A 14,628-nucleotide genomic window follows, 5' to 3' on the forward strand; every position below is an offset into this window, starting at 1 on the left:
TTCTCTTGCATTTGAAATATGTTTTTTAATTAAAAAATATATATTTACCAGTTCTAATGTGATATATTCTACTGCATTAATTTCACATTTACACAAACTTCAAAGTGTTTCCTTTCAAATGGTATCAAGAATATGCATATCCTTACCTCGGGTGCTTAGCTACAGGCAGTTAGATTTGGGTATGTAATTTTAGGTGAAAACTGGAAAAAAAAGTTGGATCCTGTAGGTTGTAATGACAGGCTACATTGCGCAGCGATTGTGCATGCATGCATAGGTGGGGGGAGGGGGGGTCACGGGTTTTGAACCACTGCTTTTTGGGGACCAGGTCCAGGTCATTTGAAAACCACTGAGCTAGCAGACTGATTGCTGATTTGCTGTAGATCGGGTGCAGCGCAAACGTCAATTTGTAGAGAGAGAATATTGCCATAAATATGTGTGGCGGCTTTTAGATTGTTTTTGTTCTGTAAACTCATTTTCTAATTCCATTGAGAGAAAAAGACCAACATTCAGCTTCAATGTTTCAGAAGAGATTGTCACTATATATATGTTTAAAGCAACTGCTGGGATTGTTTGCATTAAATAATCATTACTAAAATGAATTATTATACTGTACAATAATATACAGTATCAGTCAGTAGTTTGGACACACCTACTCATTCAAGGGTTTTTCTTTATTTTGACTATTTTCTAAATTGTAGAAAAATAGAGAAGACATCACGACTATGAAATAACACATATGGAATCGTGGTAACCAAAAAAGTGTTACATTTGTTTTATATTTAAGATTCTTCAAAGTAGCCACCCTTTGCCTTGATGACAGCTTTGCACACTCTTGGCATTCTCTCAACCAGCTTCATGAGGAATGGAATGCATTTCAATTAAAAGTTAATTTGTGGAATTGTTGTGAGGTAGGGGTGGTATACAGAAGACAGCTCTATTTGGTAAAAGACCAAGTCCATATTATGGCAAGAACAGATCAAATAAGCAGAGAGAAACAACAGTTAATCATTGCTTTAAGATAAGAAGGTCAGTCAATCCGGAAAATTTCAAGAACTTTGAAAGTTTCTTCAAGTGCAGTCGCAAAAACCATCAAGCGCTATGATCAAACTGGCTCTCATGAGGACCGCCACAGGAAAGGAAGACCCAGAGTTACCTCTGATGCAGAGGATAAGTTCATTAGAGCTAGCTATCTTAACATACCTAATGCATTGTGTACTTAACTAGCTAGCTAGCTTAACATACCTTGCTGGCTCCTCGTTGAAGATGCTCTCATCTCTCCATCCATGATCTGAGGTGACAGACAATCGTTGGGACCACTCGAAAAATAATAATTGACTATCGGTAATTCAGAGCATAGTGGCAGCTGAAGTCAGTGGCTGTGTGGTGGTGGTTGGGGAGACGGTGATTGACAGGGGGAAAGATTACAGTGTAACACCTGCTAATCAGGTTTGGAGTAACATGCCTCCCTCTCACATGCCCTGTGGTGTGCCTACTGCTCGGTCAGCTAGCCTGGGATACTTAGAACACACACAATCATCCTGACTTCTGTGATAGACAAAAGTGTGTGTGGTACAAACATGAGCATGTGTGTGCGCTAGACAGCCCGCATGTGTGTAAGAGGGGGGAAAATATCTAAAAGATTAATAACAGAGTTAAAATGCTGTCAGATCTTCTCTGTGATCGACTCGCTGTGTCTGAAGTCAAAGATTACTGATCTTGACAATACTGGTCCTGGCCTCAGAGACAACACCAGATAATAGATATGCTACTGTGCTGCTGTGGCATGGTATTTGATAGAAAACCCACTCTCTCTCTCTCTCTCTCTCTCTCTCTCTCTCTCTTCCCTCCTCTCACTGGCAATCTCTTTGAAGCTCCCCCAATTTAAATGAGATTTGATTCAAAATAGTTCTTACTCCATCTTTTAATTCAAAACGGCGATCATAACAATTCCACTGACGCATTAAGTTCTGCAACTAGCTACCTTCTCTAAAAGAGCTAGGCTATTCAAAGCATGTACCTCTATTTATGAGAGGAGAGAGAGAGACAGAGAGAGAGAGAGAGAGAGAGAGAGAGAGAAAACAGCGGAGCTCTCAAAATATCACCAAGGGATCCGTATTAAGACAATTAAATACAGTTAAAAAAAATGTATAGAGTCTCCGACATTCTTTATATACTTCTACTGGTATGTCAGAACCCATCCTACCTTGACACAACGGTTTGTTGGACTAATTAACAGTGTGACATGAGCTGTGGATAAGGCCGTTTCTCATTAAGCTCTCATCAGCAATTAAACAGCATTAACCTTTAGTGCCCCCCACCTCAGCCACAACATCTCAGCTGTTTGCAGATCTGTGTTTCAAAAGGTTTTCGAGTTTGGCTCTCCCTCTCGCTCTACTCTAAATACAGCCATTCCCTCTAACCAGGAAAAGAGAAAAGGACTGGACAGACATGGTGGGGTTGTTCTGTGAACTGAAGAGAATGGTGATGGTTTGGAGAAGTGGAGGGTGGTTTGGTTTACCTGTCCCTTTGGTGCGGTCCACAAAGCAGTACTTGAGCTCGTATTCTCTCAGAATCTCATGGACCTCCTGCAGAGAGAGAGAGAGAGGGAGGGGGAAAGAGTGAGAATGAAGGGAGGGAGTGAGAGAGAGAGAGAGAGAGAGAGGGGGAAAGAGTGAGAAGGAAGGGAGGGAGTGAGTGAGATAGAGAGAGAGAGAGAGAGAGAGAGGGAGGGGGAAAGAGTGAGAAGGAAGGGAGTGAGTGAGTGAGCGAGTGAGTGAGAGTGAGTGAGTGAGAGAGTGAGAGAGAGAGAGAGAGAGAGAGAGAGAGAGGGAGGGGGAAAGAGTGAGAAGGAAGGGAGGGAGTGAGAGAGAGAGAGAGAGAGAGAGAGAGAGAGAGAGAGAGAGAGAGGGAGAGTGAGAGAGAGAGAGAGGGAGAGAGTGAAGGGGGGAGAGAGCGAGAGAGAGAGAGAGCGAGAAAGAGAGAGAGAGAAGGGAGGGAGAGAGTGAGAGAGAGAGAGAAAAGAGTGAGAAGGAAGGGAGGGAGAGAGAGAGAGAGAGAAAGAGAGAAGGGAGGGAGGGAGTGGGAGAGTGAGAGAGAGAGGGGGGGGGAGTGAGAGAGTGAGAGCGAGAGAGAAAGAGAAGGGAGGGAGGGAGAGTGAGAGAGAGATAGAGAGAGAGAGAGATAGAGAGAAAGAGAGAATGGAGGTAGTGAGAGAGAGAGAGAGAGAGAGAGTTTATACAGCAGGAATCTTTGAAACACAGAACACACTAACGTCACTGCTGTCCAATGAGCTAAATCTTTCATTCTTTTACATTTATTTTCTTCTCCAGATATACTTTCAGAAGTCTTTGATGGAAGGTCTCCCTATTGTAATTATTTAATGATTGGGAAATTAGATCAAGCATATCCTGTTGAAGAGCTGAATAGCTTTTTGGGCTCTTTATTGAGAAAACATGTAGTTAACACTCACAGGGGAGATACATCCCCAAAACATATTAATACAAATATTAAGATACTAAAGACTTTTTCTTTTTACAGCCAAATGTCACCCGGCCCTCTGATTCATCCACACATTTAACTTATTTAGACTATTTAGTCATTTAGAAGAGGCTCTTATCCAAAGTGACTTACAGTCAGTGCATACTACCAACCAACCCAACAGCCCATACAACATGGATCATCCGCTAGATTCAGCCGCGGGCCGATTTTTTTTTGTTCAGCGCGTTGTAGGGGGCCGGAAAATAATTTAAAACAATGTTTAGACTGCAAGAAGCCAAAACAGATATATTTGACTAAAACATGATCCGTTCAAACCCTGCTTACATTTGTATATGATCACGTCTCCCTATTATGTGTGGGAATACTTGTGAACAGATTTCCTAAATCTGGTTGGGTTGGTATACAGAAGACAGCTCTATTTGGTAAAAGACCAAGTCCATATTATGGCAAGAACAGATCAAATAAACAAAGAGAAACAACAGTCCATCATTACTTTAAGATAAGAAGGTCAGGCAATCCAGAAAATGTCAAGAACTTTGAAAGTTTCTTCAAGTGCAGTCGCAAAAACCATCAAGCGCTATGATGAAACTGGCTCTCATGAGGACCGCCACAGGAAAGGAAGACCCAGAGTTACCTCTGCTGCAGAGGATAAGTTCATTAGAGTTACCAGCCTCAGACTGCAGCCCAAATAAATGCTTCACAGGGTTCACGTAACAGAAATATCTCAACATCAACTGTTCAGAGGAGACTGTGAATCAGGCCTTCGTGGTTGAATTGATGCAAAGAAACCACTAAAGGACACCAATAATAATCATAAGAGACTTGCATGAGCCAAGAAAACAAGCAGTGGACATTAGACCGGTGGAAATCTGTCCTTTAATCTTGATGAGTTCAAATTTGAGATTTTTGGTTCCAACCGCTGTGTCTTTGTGAGACGCCGAGTAGGCGAACGGATGATATCTGCATGTGTGGTTCCCACAGTGAAGCATGGAGGAGGGGGTGAGATGGTGCTTTGCTGGTGACACTGTCAGTGATTTATTTAGAATTCAAGGCACACTTAACCAGCATGGCTACCACAGCATTCTGCAGCGATACGCCATCCCATCTGTTTTGCGCTTAGTGGGACTATCATCTGTTTTTTAACAGGACCTCCAGGCTGTGTAAGGGCTATTTGACCAAGAAGGAGAGTGATGGCGTGCTGCATCAGATGACCTGGCCTCCACAATCACCTGACCTCAACCCAAACTTTTGACTGGTACTGTATACAAAACAAAAATATAAACGCAGCATGTAAAGTGTTGGTCCCATGTTTCATGAGCTGAAATAAAAGATACCAGAAATGTTCCACACGAACAAAAAGCTTATTTCTCTCAAATGTTGTGCACAAATTTGTTTACATCCCTCTTAGTGAGCATTTCTCCTTTGCCAATATACCTGACAGGTGTAGCATATCAAGAAGCTGATTAAACAGCATGACCATTACACAGGTGAACCTTGTCCTGGGGACAATAAAAGGCCACACTAAAACGTGCAGTTTTGTCACACAACACAATGCCACAGATCCAAATCAAATGTTATTTGTCACATGCGCTGAATACAACAGACCTTACCATGAAATGCTTACTTACAAGCCCTTAACCCACAATGCAGTTCAAGAAATAGAGTTGAGAAAAAATATACTAAATAAACTGTCGTGACGTGACTATCATTAATGTGATGACGGCTATTTATCAAATAATTACCTACCACGTTTAACTATTACTCGATTAAATTAATCATGTAACAATTAACTCATTAGGAATTTGGGGCACCACGGGAATAGTTCTTGAACGAGTTACTATCTCCCAACTTAAACTCTAAAGATATTGTAAATACTGTATCTCTTACATCAGTAACAGTCAATTATTAATTATTACCTCATCAGTCTCATTCTGAACGTTGTTTACTTCGTAAATCTGCACGATCCCGAATCTAAGGGATGAATCAGCGATACACAAATTGGTTTAATTATTTAGTTAGAAAATAAATAATCACACAGAAATACATAAACACACGCACACACACGGTATAGGTTATTGATTACTGACATAACGCAATGAAAACATTCCCTAGAGGACTAACCTGATATGATGGCTTGTTACACAATGGAAAAAGGATGGGGAAGGATAAAGAGCAGGTAAGATAAAGTGAGTGGACTTATCCTACATACATTTGGAAACTACGCTCACCATAAACACGAATATTTAGCACCCTAACAACCTCTCATTCGGATTAGATATGCAACATATATTTACACGTAGATGTCTTTCTCTGTCATCTCTCTGTTGAAACCACTCGATCAGGCAATGGCGAGTAGATCAATGTAAGTCTCTGGTTGTGCTTCTTTGTCTTAGAGTGCTCGTTAGAATGGATACATCAGAGGTGTACCACCTGGTGGTGAGAGGGATCTGTTCTTCCCTCCCGTCTTTGGTCAATTGTCCGAGACTGCTTTACACGCAGAGCTGCAGACATGGCATGTTTTGGTCTAGTTTTCACCTTCTTCACTCGTCGAGAGTTTCAGAGGGTCTTACTATTTTCTTGCAGTTTTAACCATTTCAACGTGTGGACCACGTCCTCACGTTCTCTAGTCTGTGTTTAAATTCTCAGGGAGTCCTTTTCAGCACTCTGGCCTTGGGGGGCGTTCCATCCTGTTGACACGTTTGTGCTCACGTGGACGTGGTTACTGACTGGGCCCAGGATTATATGAAAAGCCATTATCCCGTTTAGAAGGCTAAAATCACATTTCTATCCTCACAAAAGTATTGTTATACTTAATCATTTATTTTATACAACACTTAGATGCAAACCTGATAACTGGGACTGCACGCACAGTGAGGCAAAGACTTTTGGAGGATGGCCTGGTGTCAAGAAGGGCAGCAAAGAAGCCACTTCTCTCCAGGAAAAACATCAGGGACAGACTGATATTCTGCAAAAGGTACAGGGATTGGACTGCTGAGGACTGGGGTAAAGTCATTTTCTCTGATGAATCCCTTTTCTGATTGTTTGGGGCATCTGGAAAAAAGCTGAAGAAGACAAGGTGAGCGCTACCATCAGTCCTGTGTCATGCCAACAGTAAAGCATCCTGAGACCATTCATGTGTGGGGTTGCTTCTCAGCCAAGGGAGTGGGCTCACTTACAATTTTGCCTAAGAACACAGCCATGAATAAAGAATGGTACCAACACATCCTTCGAGAGCAGCTTCTCCCAACCATCCAGGAACAGTTTGGTGACGAACAATGACTTTTCCAGCATGATGGAGCACCTTGCCATAAGGCAAAAGTGATAACTAAGTGGCTCGGGGAACAAAACATCAATATTTTGGCTTACTTGTTGTGTGTATGTACTGACATGTGACCTACTTGTTGTGTGTATGTACTGACATGTGACTTACTGGTTGTGTGTATGTACTGACATGTGACCTACTGGTTGTGTGTATGTACTGACATGTGACCTACTTGTTGTGTGTATGTACTGAGATGTGACTTACTGGTTGTGTGTATGTACTGACATGTGACTTACTTGTTGTGTGTATGTACTGACATGTGACTTACTTGTTGTGTGTATGTACTGACATGTGACTTACTTGTTGTGTGTGTGTACTGACATGTGACTTACTTGTTGTGTGTGTGTACTGACATGTGACTTACTTGTTGTGTGTGTGTACTGACATGTGACTTACTTGTTGTGTGTATGTACTGACATGTGACTTACTTGTTGTGTGTATGTACTGACATGTGACTTACTTGTTGTGTGTATGTACTGACATGTGACCTACTTGTTGTGTGTATGAACTGACATGTGACCTACTTGTTGTGTGTATGTACTGACATGTGACCTACTTGTGTGTGTGTACTGCAATGTGACCTACGTGTTGTGTGTATGTACTGACATGTGACCTACTTGTTGTGTGTATGTACTGACATGTGACCTACTTGTGTGTGTGTACTGCAATGTGACCTACGTGTTGTGTGTATGTACTGACATGTGACTTACTTGTTGTGTTTATGTACTGACATGTGACTTACTTGTTGTGTTTATGTACTGACATGTGACTTACTTGTTGTGTTTATGTACTGACATGTGACCTACTTGTTGTGTTTATGTACTGACATGTGACCTACTTGTTGTGTGTATGTACTGACATGTGACCTACTAGTTGTGTGTATGTACTGACATGTGACCTACTTGTTGTGTGTATGTACTGACATGTGACCTACTTGTGTGTGTATGTACTGACATGTGACCTACTTGTGTGTGTGTACTGCAATGTGACCTACGTGTTGTGTGTATGTACTGACATGTGACTTACTTGTTGTGTTTATGTACTGACATGTGACCTACTTGTTGTGTGTATGTACTGACATGTGACCTACTTGTGTGTGTGTACTGCAATGTGACCTACGTGTTGTGTGTATGTACTGACATGTGACTTACTTGTTGTGTTTATGTACTGACATGTGACCTACTTGTTGTGTGTATGTACTGACATGTGACCTACTTGTGTGTGTGTACTGCAATGTGACCTACGTGTTGTTTGTATGTACTGACATGTGACTTACTTGTTGTGTGTATGTACTGACATCTGACCTACTTGTGTGTGTGTACTGCAATGTGACCTACGTGTTGTGTGTATGTACTGACATGTGACTTACTTGTTGTGTGTATGTACTGACATGTGACCTACTTGTTGTGTGTATGTACTGACATGTGACCCACTTGTTGTGTTTATGTACTGACATGTGACCTACTTCTGTGTGTGTACTGCAATGTGACCTACGTGTTGTTTGTATGTACTGACATGTGACTTACTTGTTGTGTTTATGTACTGACATGTGACCTGCTTGTGTGTGTATGTACTGACATGTGACCTACTTGTTGTGTGTATGTACTGACATGTGACTCACATGTTGTGTGTATGTACTGACATGTGACTTACTTGTTGTGTGTATGTACTGACATGTGACTTACTTGTTGTGTGTATGTACTGACATGTGACCTACTTGTGTGTATGTACTGACATGTGACCTACTTGTGTGTATGTACTGACATGTGACTCACTTGTTGTGTGTATGTACTGACATGTGACTTACTTGTTGTGTGTATGTACTGACATGTGACCTACTTGTGTGTATGTACTGACATGTGACCTACTTGTGTGTATGTACTGACATGTGACTCACTTGTTGTGTGTATGTACTGACATGTGACTTACTTGTTGTGTGTATGTACTGACATGTGACCTACTTGTGTGTATGTACTGACATGTGACTCACTTGTTGTGTGTATGTACTGACATGTGACTTACTTGTTGTGTGTATGTACTGACATGTGACTCACTTGTTGTGTGTATGTACTGACATGTGACTTACTTGTTGTGTGTATGTACTGACATGTGACTCACTTGTTGTGTGTATGTACTGACATGTGACTTACTTGTTGTGTGTATGTACTGACATGTGACTTACTTGTTGTGTGTATGTACTGACATGTGACCTACTTTTGTGTATGTACTGACATGTGACTTACTTGTTGTGTGTATGTACTGACATGTGACTTACTTGTTGTGTGTGTGTACTGACATGTATGTGTAACTGATAGATGCGCACACACACACTTACATACACTAACACACACACCCATTATTATTCTTTAGTTACATTGTTTTTTTGTGTCTGTAAAATCATCTGTCTTTAGTTGTAGTTTTTTTATATACACTGAACAAAAATAGAAATGCAACATGCTACAACTTCAAAGATTTTACTGAGTTACAGTTCATATAATGAAATCAGTCCATTTAAATAAATTCATTAGGCCCTAATCTATAGACACATGACTGGGAATACAGATATGCATCTTCTGGTCACTGATACCTTAAAAAATAATTATGGGTGCGCTTCAGAAAACCAGTCAGTATCTGGTGTGACCACCAATTACCCTACCTCATGCAGAGCAACACATCTCCTTCTCATAGTTGATCAGGTTGTTGATTGTGGCTATATAATGTTGTCCCACTCCTCTTCAATGGCTGAGTGAAGTTACTGGATATTGGAACTGGAAATCGCTGTTGTACATGTCGATCCAGAGCATCCCAAACATGCTCAATGGGTGACATGTCTGGTGAGTAAGCAGGCCATGGATGAACTGAGAGAGTTTTCAGCTTACAGAAATGGTGTACAGATTCTTTCCACATAGGGCTGTGCATTATTATGCTGAACTAGAGTTGAAGTCGGAAGTTTACATACACCTTAGCCAAATACATTTAAACTCAGTTTTTCACAATTCCTGACATTTAATCCTAGTAAAAAATTACCTGTCTTGGGTCAGTTAGGATCACCATTTTATTTTAAGAATGTGAAATGTCAGAATAATAGTAGAGAGAAATGTAGTCTGACTTTTTTATGGCGGTTTTGGATCAGTGGCTTCTTCCTTGCTGAGCGGCCTTTCAGGTTATGTCGATACAGGACTTTTGTACCTGTTTCCTCCAGAATCTTCACAAGGTCCTTTGCTGTTGTTCTGGGATTGATTCGCACTTTTCGCACCAAAGTACGTTCATCTCTAGGAGACAGAACGCGTCTCCTTCCTGAGCGGTATGATGGCTGCGTGGTCCCATGGTGTTTATACTTGCGTATTATTGTTTGTACAGATGAACTTGGCATTTGGAAATTGCTCCCAAGGATGAACGAGACTTGTGGAGGTCTACAATTTTTATTCTGAGGTCTTGGCTGATTTCTTTTGATTTTCCCATGATGTCAAGCAAAGAGGCACTGAGTTTGAAGGTAGGCCTTGAAATACATCCACAGGTAGGCTAAATAAAAGTAAAATAAAATAAAAAAGGCTAGTTGAGAACAAGTTCTCATTTGCAACTGCGACCTGGCCAAGATAAAGCAGAGCAGTTTGACACATACAACAACATGGAGTTACACACATACAGTAGAAAAAAAGTATATATACAGTGAGTGCAAATTAGGTAAAATAAGGGAGTTAAGGCAATAAATAGGCCATGGTGGCGAAGTAATTACAATATAGCAATTAAACACTGGAATGGTAGATGTGCAGAAGATGAATGTGCAAGTAGAGATACAAAGGATACAAAGGAATGTGCAAAGGAGCAATATAAATAAATAAATACATTATGGGGATGAGGTAGTTGGGTGGGCTGTTTACAGATGGGCTATGTACAGGTGCAGTGATTTGTGAGCTGCTTTGACAGCTGGTGCTTAAAACTAGTGAGGGAGATATGAGTCTCCAGCTTCAGTGATGTTTGCAGTTCGTTCCAGTCATTGGCAGCAGAGAACTGGAAAGAAAGGCAGCCAAAGGAGGAATTGGTTTTGGGGGTGACCAGTGAGATATACCTGCTGGAGCGAGTGCTACGAGTGGATGCTGCTATAGTGACCAGTGAGCTGAGATAAGGCGGGGCTTTACCTAGCAAAGACTTGTAGATGACCTGGAGCCAGTGGGTTTGGCGACGAGTATGAAGCGAGGGCCAGCCAACAAGGGCGTACAGGTCGCGTGGGTAGTATATGGGGCTTTGGTGACAAAACAGATGGCATTGTGATAGACTGCATCCAATTTGTTGAGAAGAGTGATGGAGGCTATTTTATAAATGACATCGCCGAAGTCGAGGATCAGTAGGATGGTCAGTTTTACGAGGGTATGTTTGGCAGCATGAGTGAAGGATGCTTAGTTGCGAAATAGGAAGCCGATTCTAGATTTAATTTTGGATTGGATAAGCTTAATGTGAGCCTGGCAGGAGAGTTTACAGTCAAACCAGACCACTAGGTATTTGTAGTTATCCACAATTGACACAAATTATGTCAATTACCCTAAAGAAGCTTCTAAAGCCATGACATCATTTTCTGGATTTTTCCAAGCTGTTTAAAGGCACAGTCAACTTAGTGTATGTAAACTTCTGACCCACTGAAATTGTGATGCAGTGAATTATAAGTGAAATAATCATTGGAAAACTTACTTGTGTCATGAACAAGGTAGATGTCCTAACCGACTTGCCAATACTGTAGTTTGTTAACAAGAAATTTGTGGAGTTTTAATGACTCCTAAGTGTATGTAAACTTCTGACTTCAACTGTATGAGGTGAAGGTGGCGGAAGAATGGCAAGACAATGGGCCTCGGGATCTCAGATATGGTATCTCTGCATTCCAATGGCCATTGATTAAATGCATTTGTGTTAGTTGTCCAAAGTTTATGCATGCCCATACCCTAATCTCACCGGCACCATTACGCACCAGCCGTATGTCGGGATTCATCTGTGAAGAGCACACTTCTCCAGCATATCAGTGGTCATCAAAGGTGAGCATTTGCCCACTGAAGTCGGTTACAACACCGAACTGCAGTCAGGTCAAGAACCTGGTGAGCACGACGATCACGCAGATGAGCTTTCCAGAGATGGTTTCTGACAGTTCGTGCAGAAATTCTTCAGTTGTGCAAACCATCAGTTTCATCAGCTGTCTGGGTGACTCGTTTCAAACGATCCCGCAGGTGATGAAGCCGGATGTGGAGGTCCTGGACTGGCGTGGTTACACGTGGTCTGCGGTTGTGATGCCGGTTGGATGTACTGCCATATTCTCTAAAATGATGTTGGAGGCGGCTTATGGTAGAGAAATTAACATTTCTAGAAACAGCTCTGGTGAATATTCCTGCAGTCAGCATGCCAATTGCACTCTCCCTTAAAACTTGAGACATCCTACCAGATGGGCTAAATGCTTTTTGTGCTCACTACGAGGCAAGCAACACTGAAGCATGCATGAGAGCATCAGCTGTTCCGGACGACTGTGTGATCACGCTTTCCTTAGCCGATGTGAGCAAGACCTTGGAACAGGTCAATATTCACAAGGCCACGCGCGGGGCCAGACGGATTACCAGGACGTGTACTCAGAGCATACACGGACCAACTGGTAAGTGTCTTCACTGACATTTTATTTTCTCCCCAATTTCATGATATCCAATTGGTAGTTACAGTCTTGTCCCATCACTGCAACTCCCGTACAGACTCGGGAGATGCGAAGGTCGAGATCCATGCATCCTCCGAAACACAACCCTGCTTCTTGACACACTGCTCGATTAACCCGGAAGCCAGCCTCACCAATGTGTCAGAGGACATGCGCCCGGCCCACCAAAAGGAATTGCTAGTGCGCGATGGGGCAAGGAAATCCTGGGAAGTCCTCCCCTAACCCAGGCGACGCTGGGCCAATTGTACACTGCCTCAACGGTCTCCTGGTCACGGCCGGCTGCGACACAGCCTGGGATTGAACCCGAGTCTGTAGTGATGCCTCTAGCCTTAGACCACTGCGCCACTCGGGAGGCCCTTTCACTGACATTTTCAAACTCTCCCTGACCGAGTCTGTAACACCTACATGTTTCAAGCAGACCAGCATGCTCCCTGTGCCCAAGAAAGCGAAGGTAACCTGCCTAACTGACGACCGCACCGTAGCACGGGTTCACATGAGAGGTATCTCTCGTTCCATTGCTTTTCTACAGACAATGGAATTCTCCGGTTGGAACATTATTGAACATTTATGATAAAAACATCCTAAAGATTGATTCTATACTTAGTTTGGCAAGTTTCTTCGACCTGTAATATAACTTTTTGAACTTTTCGTCCGACTGGAGCTGAACGCGCGTTTGGATTTGTTTACCAAACGCCCTAACAAAAGAAGCTATTTGGACATAAATGATGGACATTATCGAACAAAACAAACATTTATTGTGGAACTGCGATTCATGGGAGTGCATTCTGATGAAGATCATCAAAGGTAAGTAAATATTTATAATGCTATTTTTGTCTAATGTTGACTGCGCCACATGGCAGATATATCTTTTGGCTGGTTTGGGCTCTGAGCGCCGTTCTCAGATTATGTTTTTTCCGTAAAGTTTTTTTGAAATCTGACACAGCGGTTGCATTAAGGAGAAGTGTATCTAAAGTTCCATGCATAACACTTGAATTTTCATCAACATTTATAATTAGTATTTCTGTGAATTCTTGTGGCTCTCTGCACAATCACCGCATGTTTTAGAACTACTGAACGTAACGCGCCAATGTAAAATGAGATTATTTGATATAAATATGCACTTTATCGAACAAGACATACATGTATTGGTTAACATGAAGTCCTATGAGTGTCATCTGATGACGATCATCAGAGGTTAGTGATTCATTTTATCTCTATTTGTGCTTTTTGTAACTCCTCTCTTTGGCTGGAAAAATGGCTGGGTTTTTCTGTGGCTTGGTGGTGACCTAACATAATCGTTTGTGGAGCTTTCCCTGTAAAGCATTTTTGAAATCAGACACTGTGGCTGGATTAACAGGAATTTACCTTTAAAATGGTGCCTAATACTTGTATGTTTGAGAAATTTGATTCATGAGATTTCTGTTGATTTGTATTTGGCGCCCTGCAATTTCATTGGCTGTTGGCGAGGGAACCCTAGTCCTAGACAGGTTAACGAGAGAATCACTGACATGATGTAAGCTGGTCCTTTTGTGGCAGGGCTGAAATAAAGTGGAAATGTTTTTTGGGGATTCAGTTCATTTGCATGGCAAAGAGGGACTGCTGCCTGACAGAAGATGTATGTATGGCTGGTCTCTGGGGAACTACTGCCTGACAAAAGATGGATGGCTGGTCTCTGGGGAACTGCTGCCCGAGAGTAGATGTATGGCTGCTCTCTGGGGAACTGTTAGAGGAATTCTAAATTCCTATATGTTTTGTAGCCAAAACCAAATTCGCACTCTTTCTATTTCATTAATGAGTTGTAAGTTCATTAATTATGCATGAAGTAGATCGAGACCAGTCTTAAAAGTCAGGTAACAGCGTTTAATTCAAGAGAGTACTGGTACATACACATTTTTCCACAGGTTATAAACTGAAAATGACGTCAGCGTTTTCTAAATGTTCTATCTCTTTCATGACACCGGTAGAGAGGCCCTATAGTTCTCGAGCCTTCCCTCCTCGCCTGAAGCCAAGGTCAGTCAGTATAAATCAGCATTCTAGACAGTCTGGAGATAGTCCGTCCCTGCCATCTGGAGATAGTTCATTCATTTGTACAAAGGAACAGACCGTCATTGTTACTAAACTCCTG

The 14,628-nt window shown here is 41.9% G+C and overlaps 1 protein-coding gene across 2 annotated transcripts in view; it reads right to left on the reverse strand.

The window, feature by feature from the left end:
* Positions 1–14,628, reverse strand: part of raver2 (ribonucleoprotein, PTB-binding 2) — a 195,871-nt gene that overhangs the window by 167,149 nt on the left and 14,094 nt on the right. For both annotated transcript variants that reach the window (XM_036978624.1, XM_036978623.1), the window contains exon 2: positions 2,519–2,585. In XM_036978624.1, the coding sequence (XP_036834519.1) occupies positions 2,519–2,585 (67 nt within the window). The remainder of the gene's footprint in view (positions 1–2,518; positions 2,586–14,628) is intronic.

This window comes from Oncorhynchus mykiss, chromosome 5 (assembly GCF_013265735.2).
Source record: "Oncorhynchus mykiss isolate Arlee chromosome 5, USDA_OmykA_1.1, whole genome shotgun sequence".
Lineage (NCBI taxonomy): Eukaryota > Metazoa > Chordata > Actinopteri > Salmoniformes > Salmonidae > Oncorhynchus > Oncorhynchus mykiss.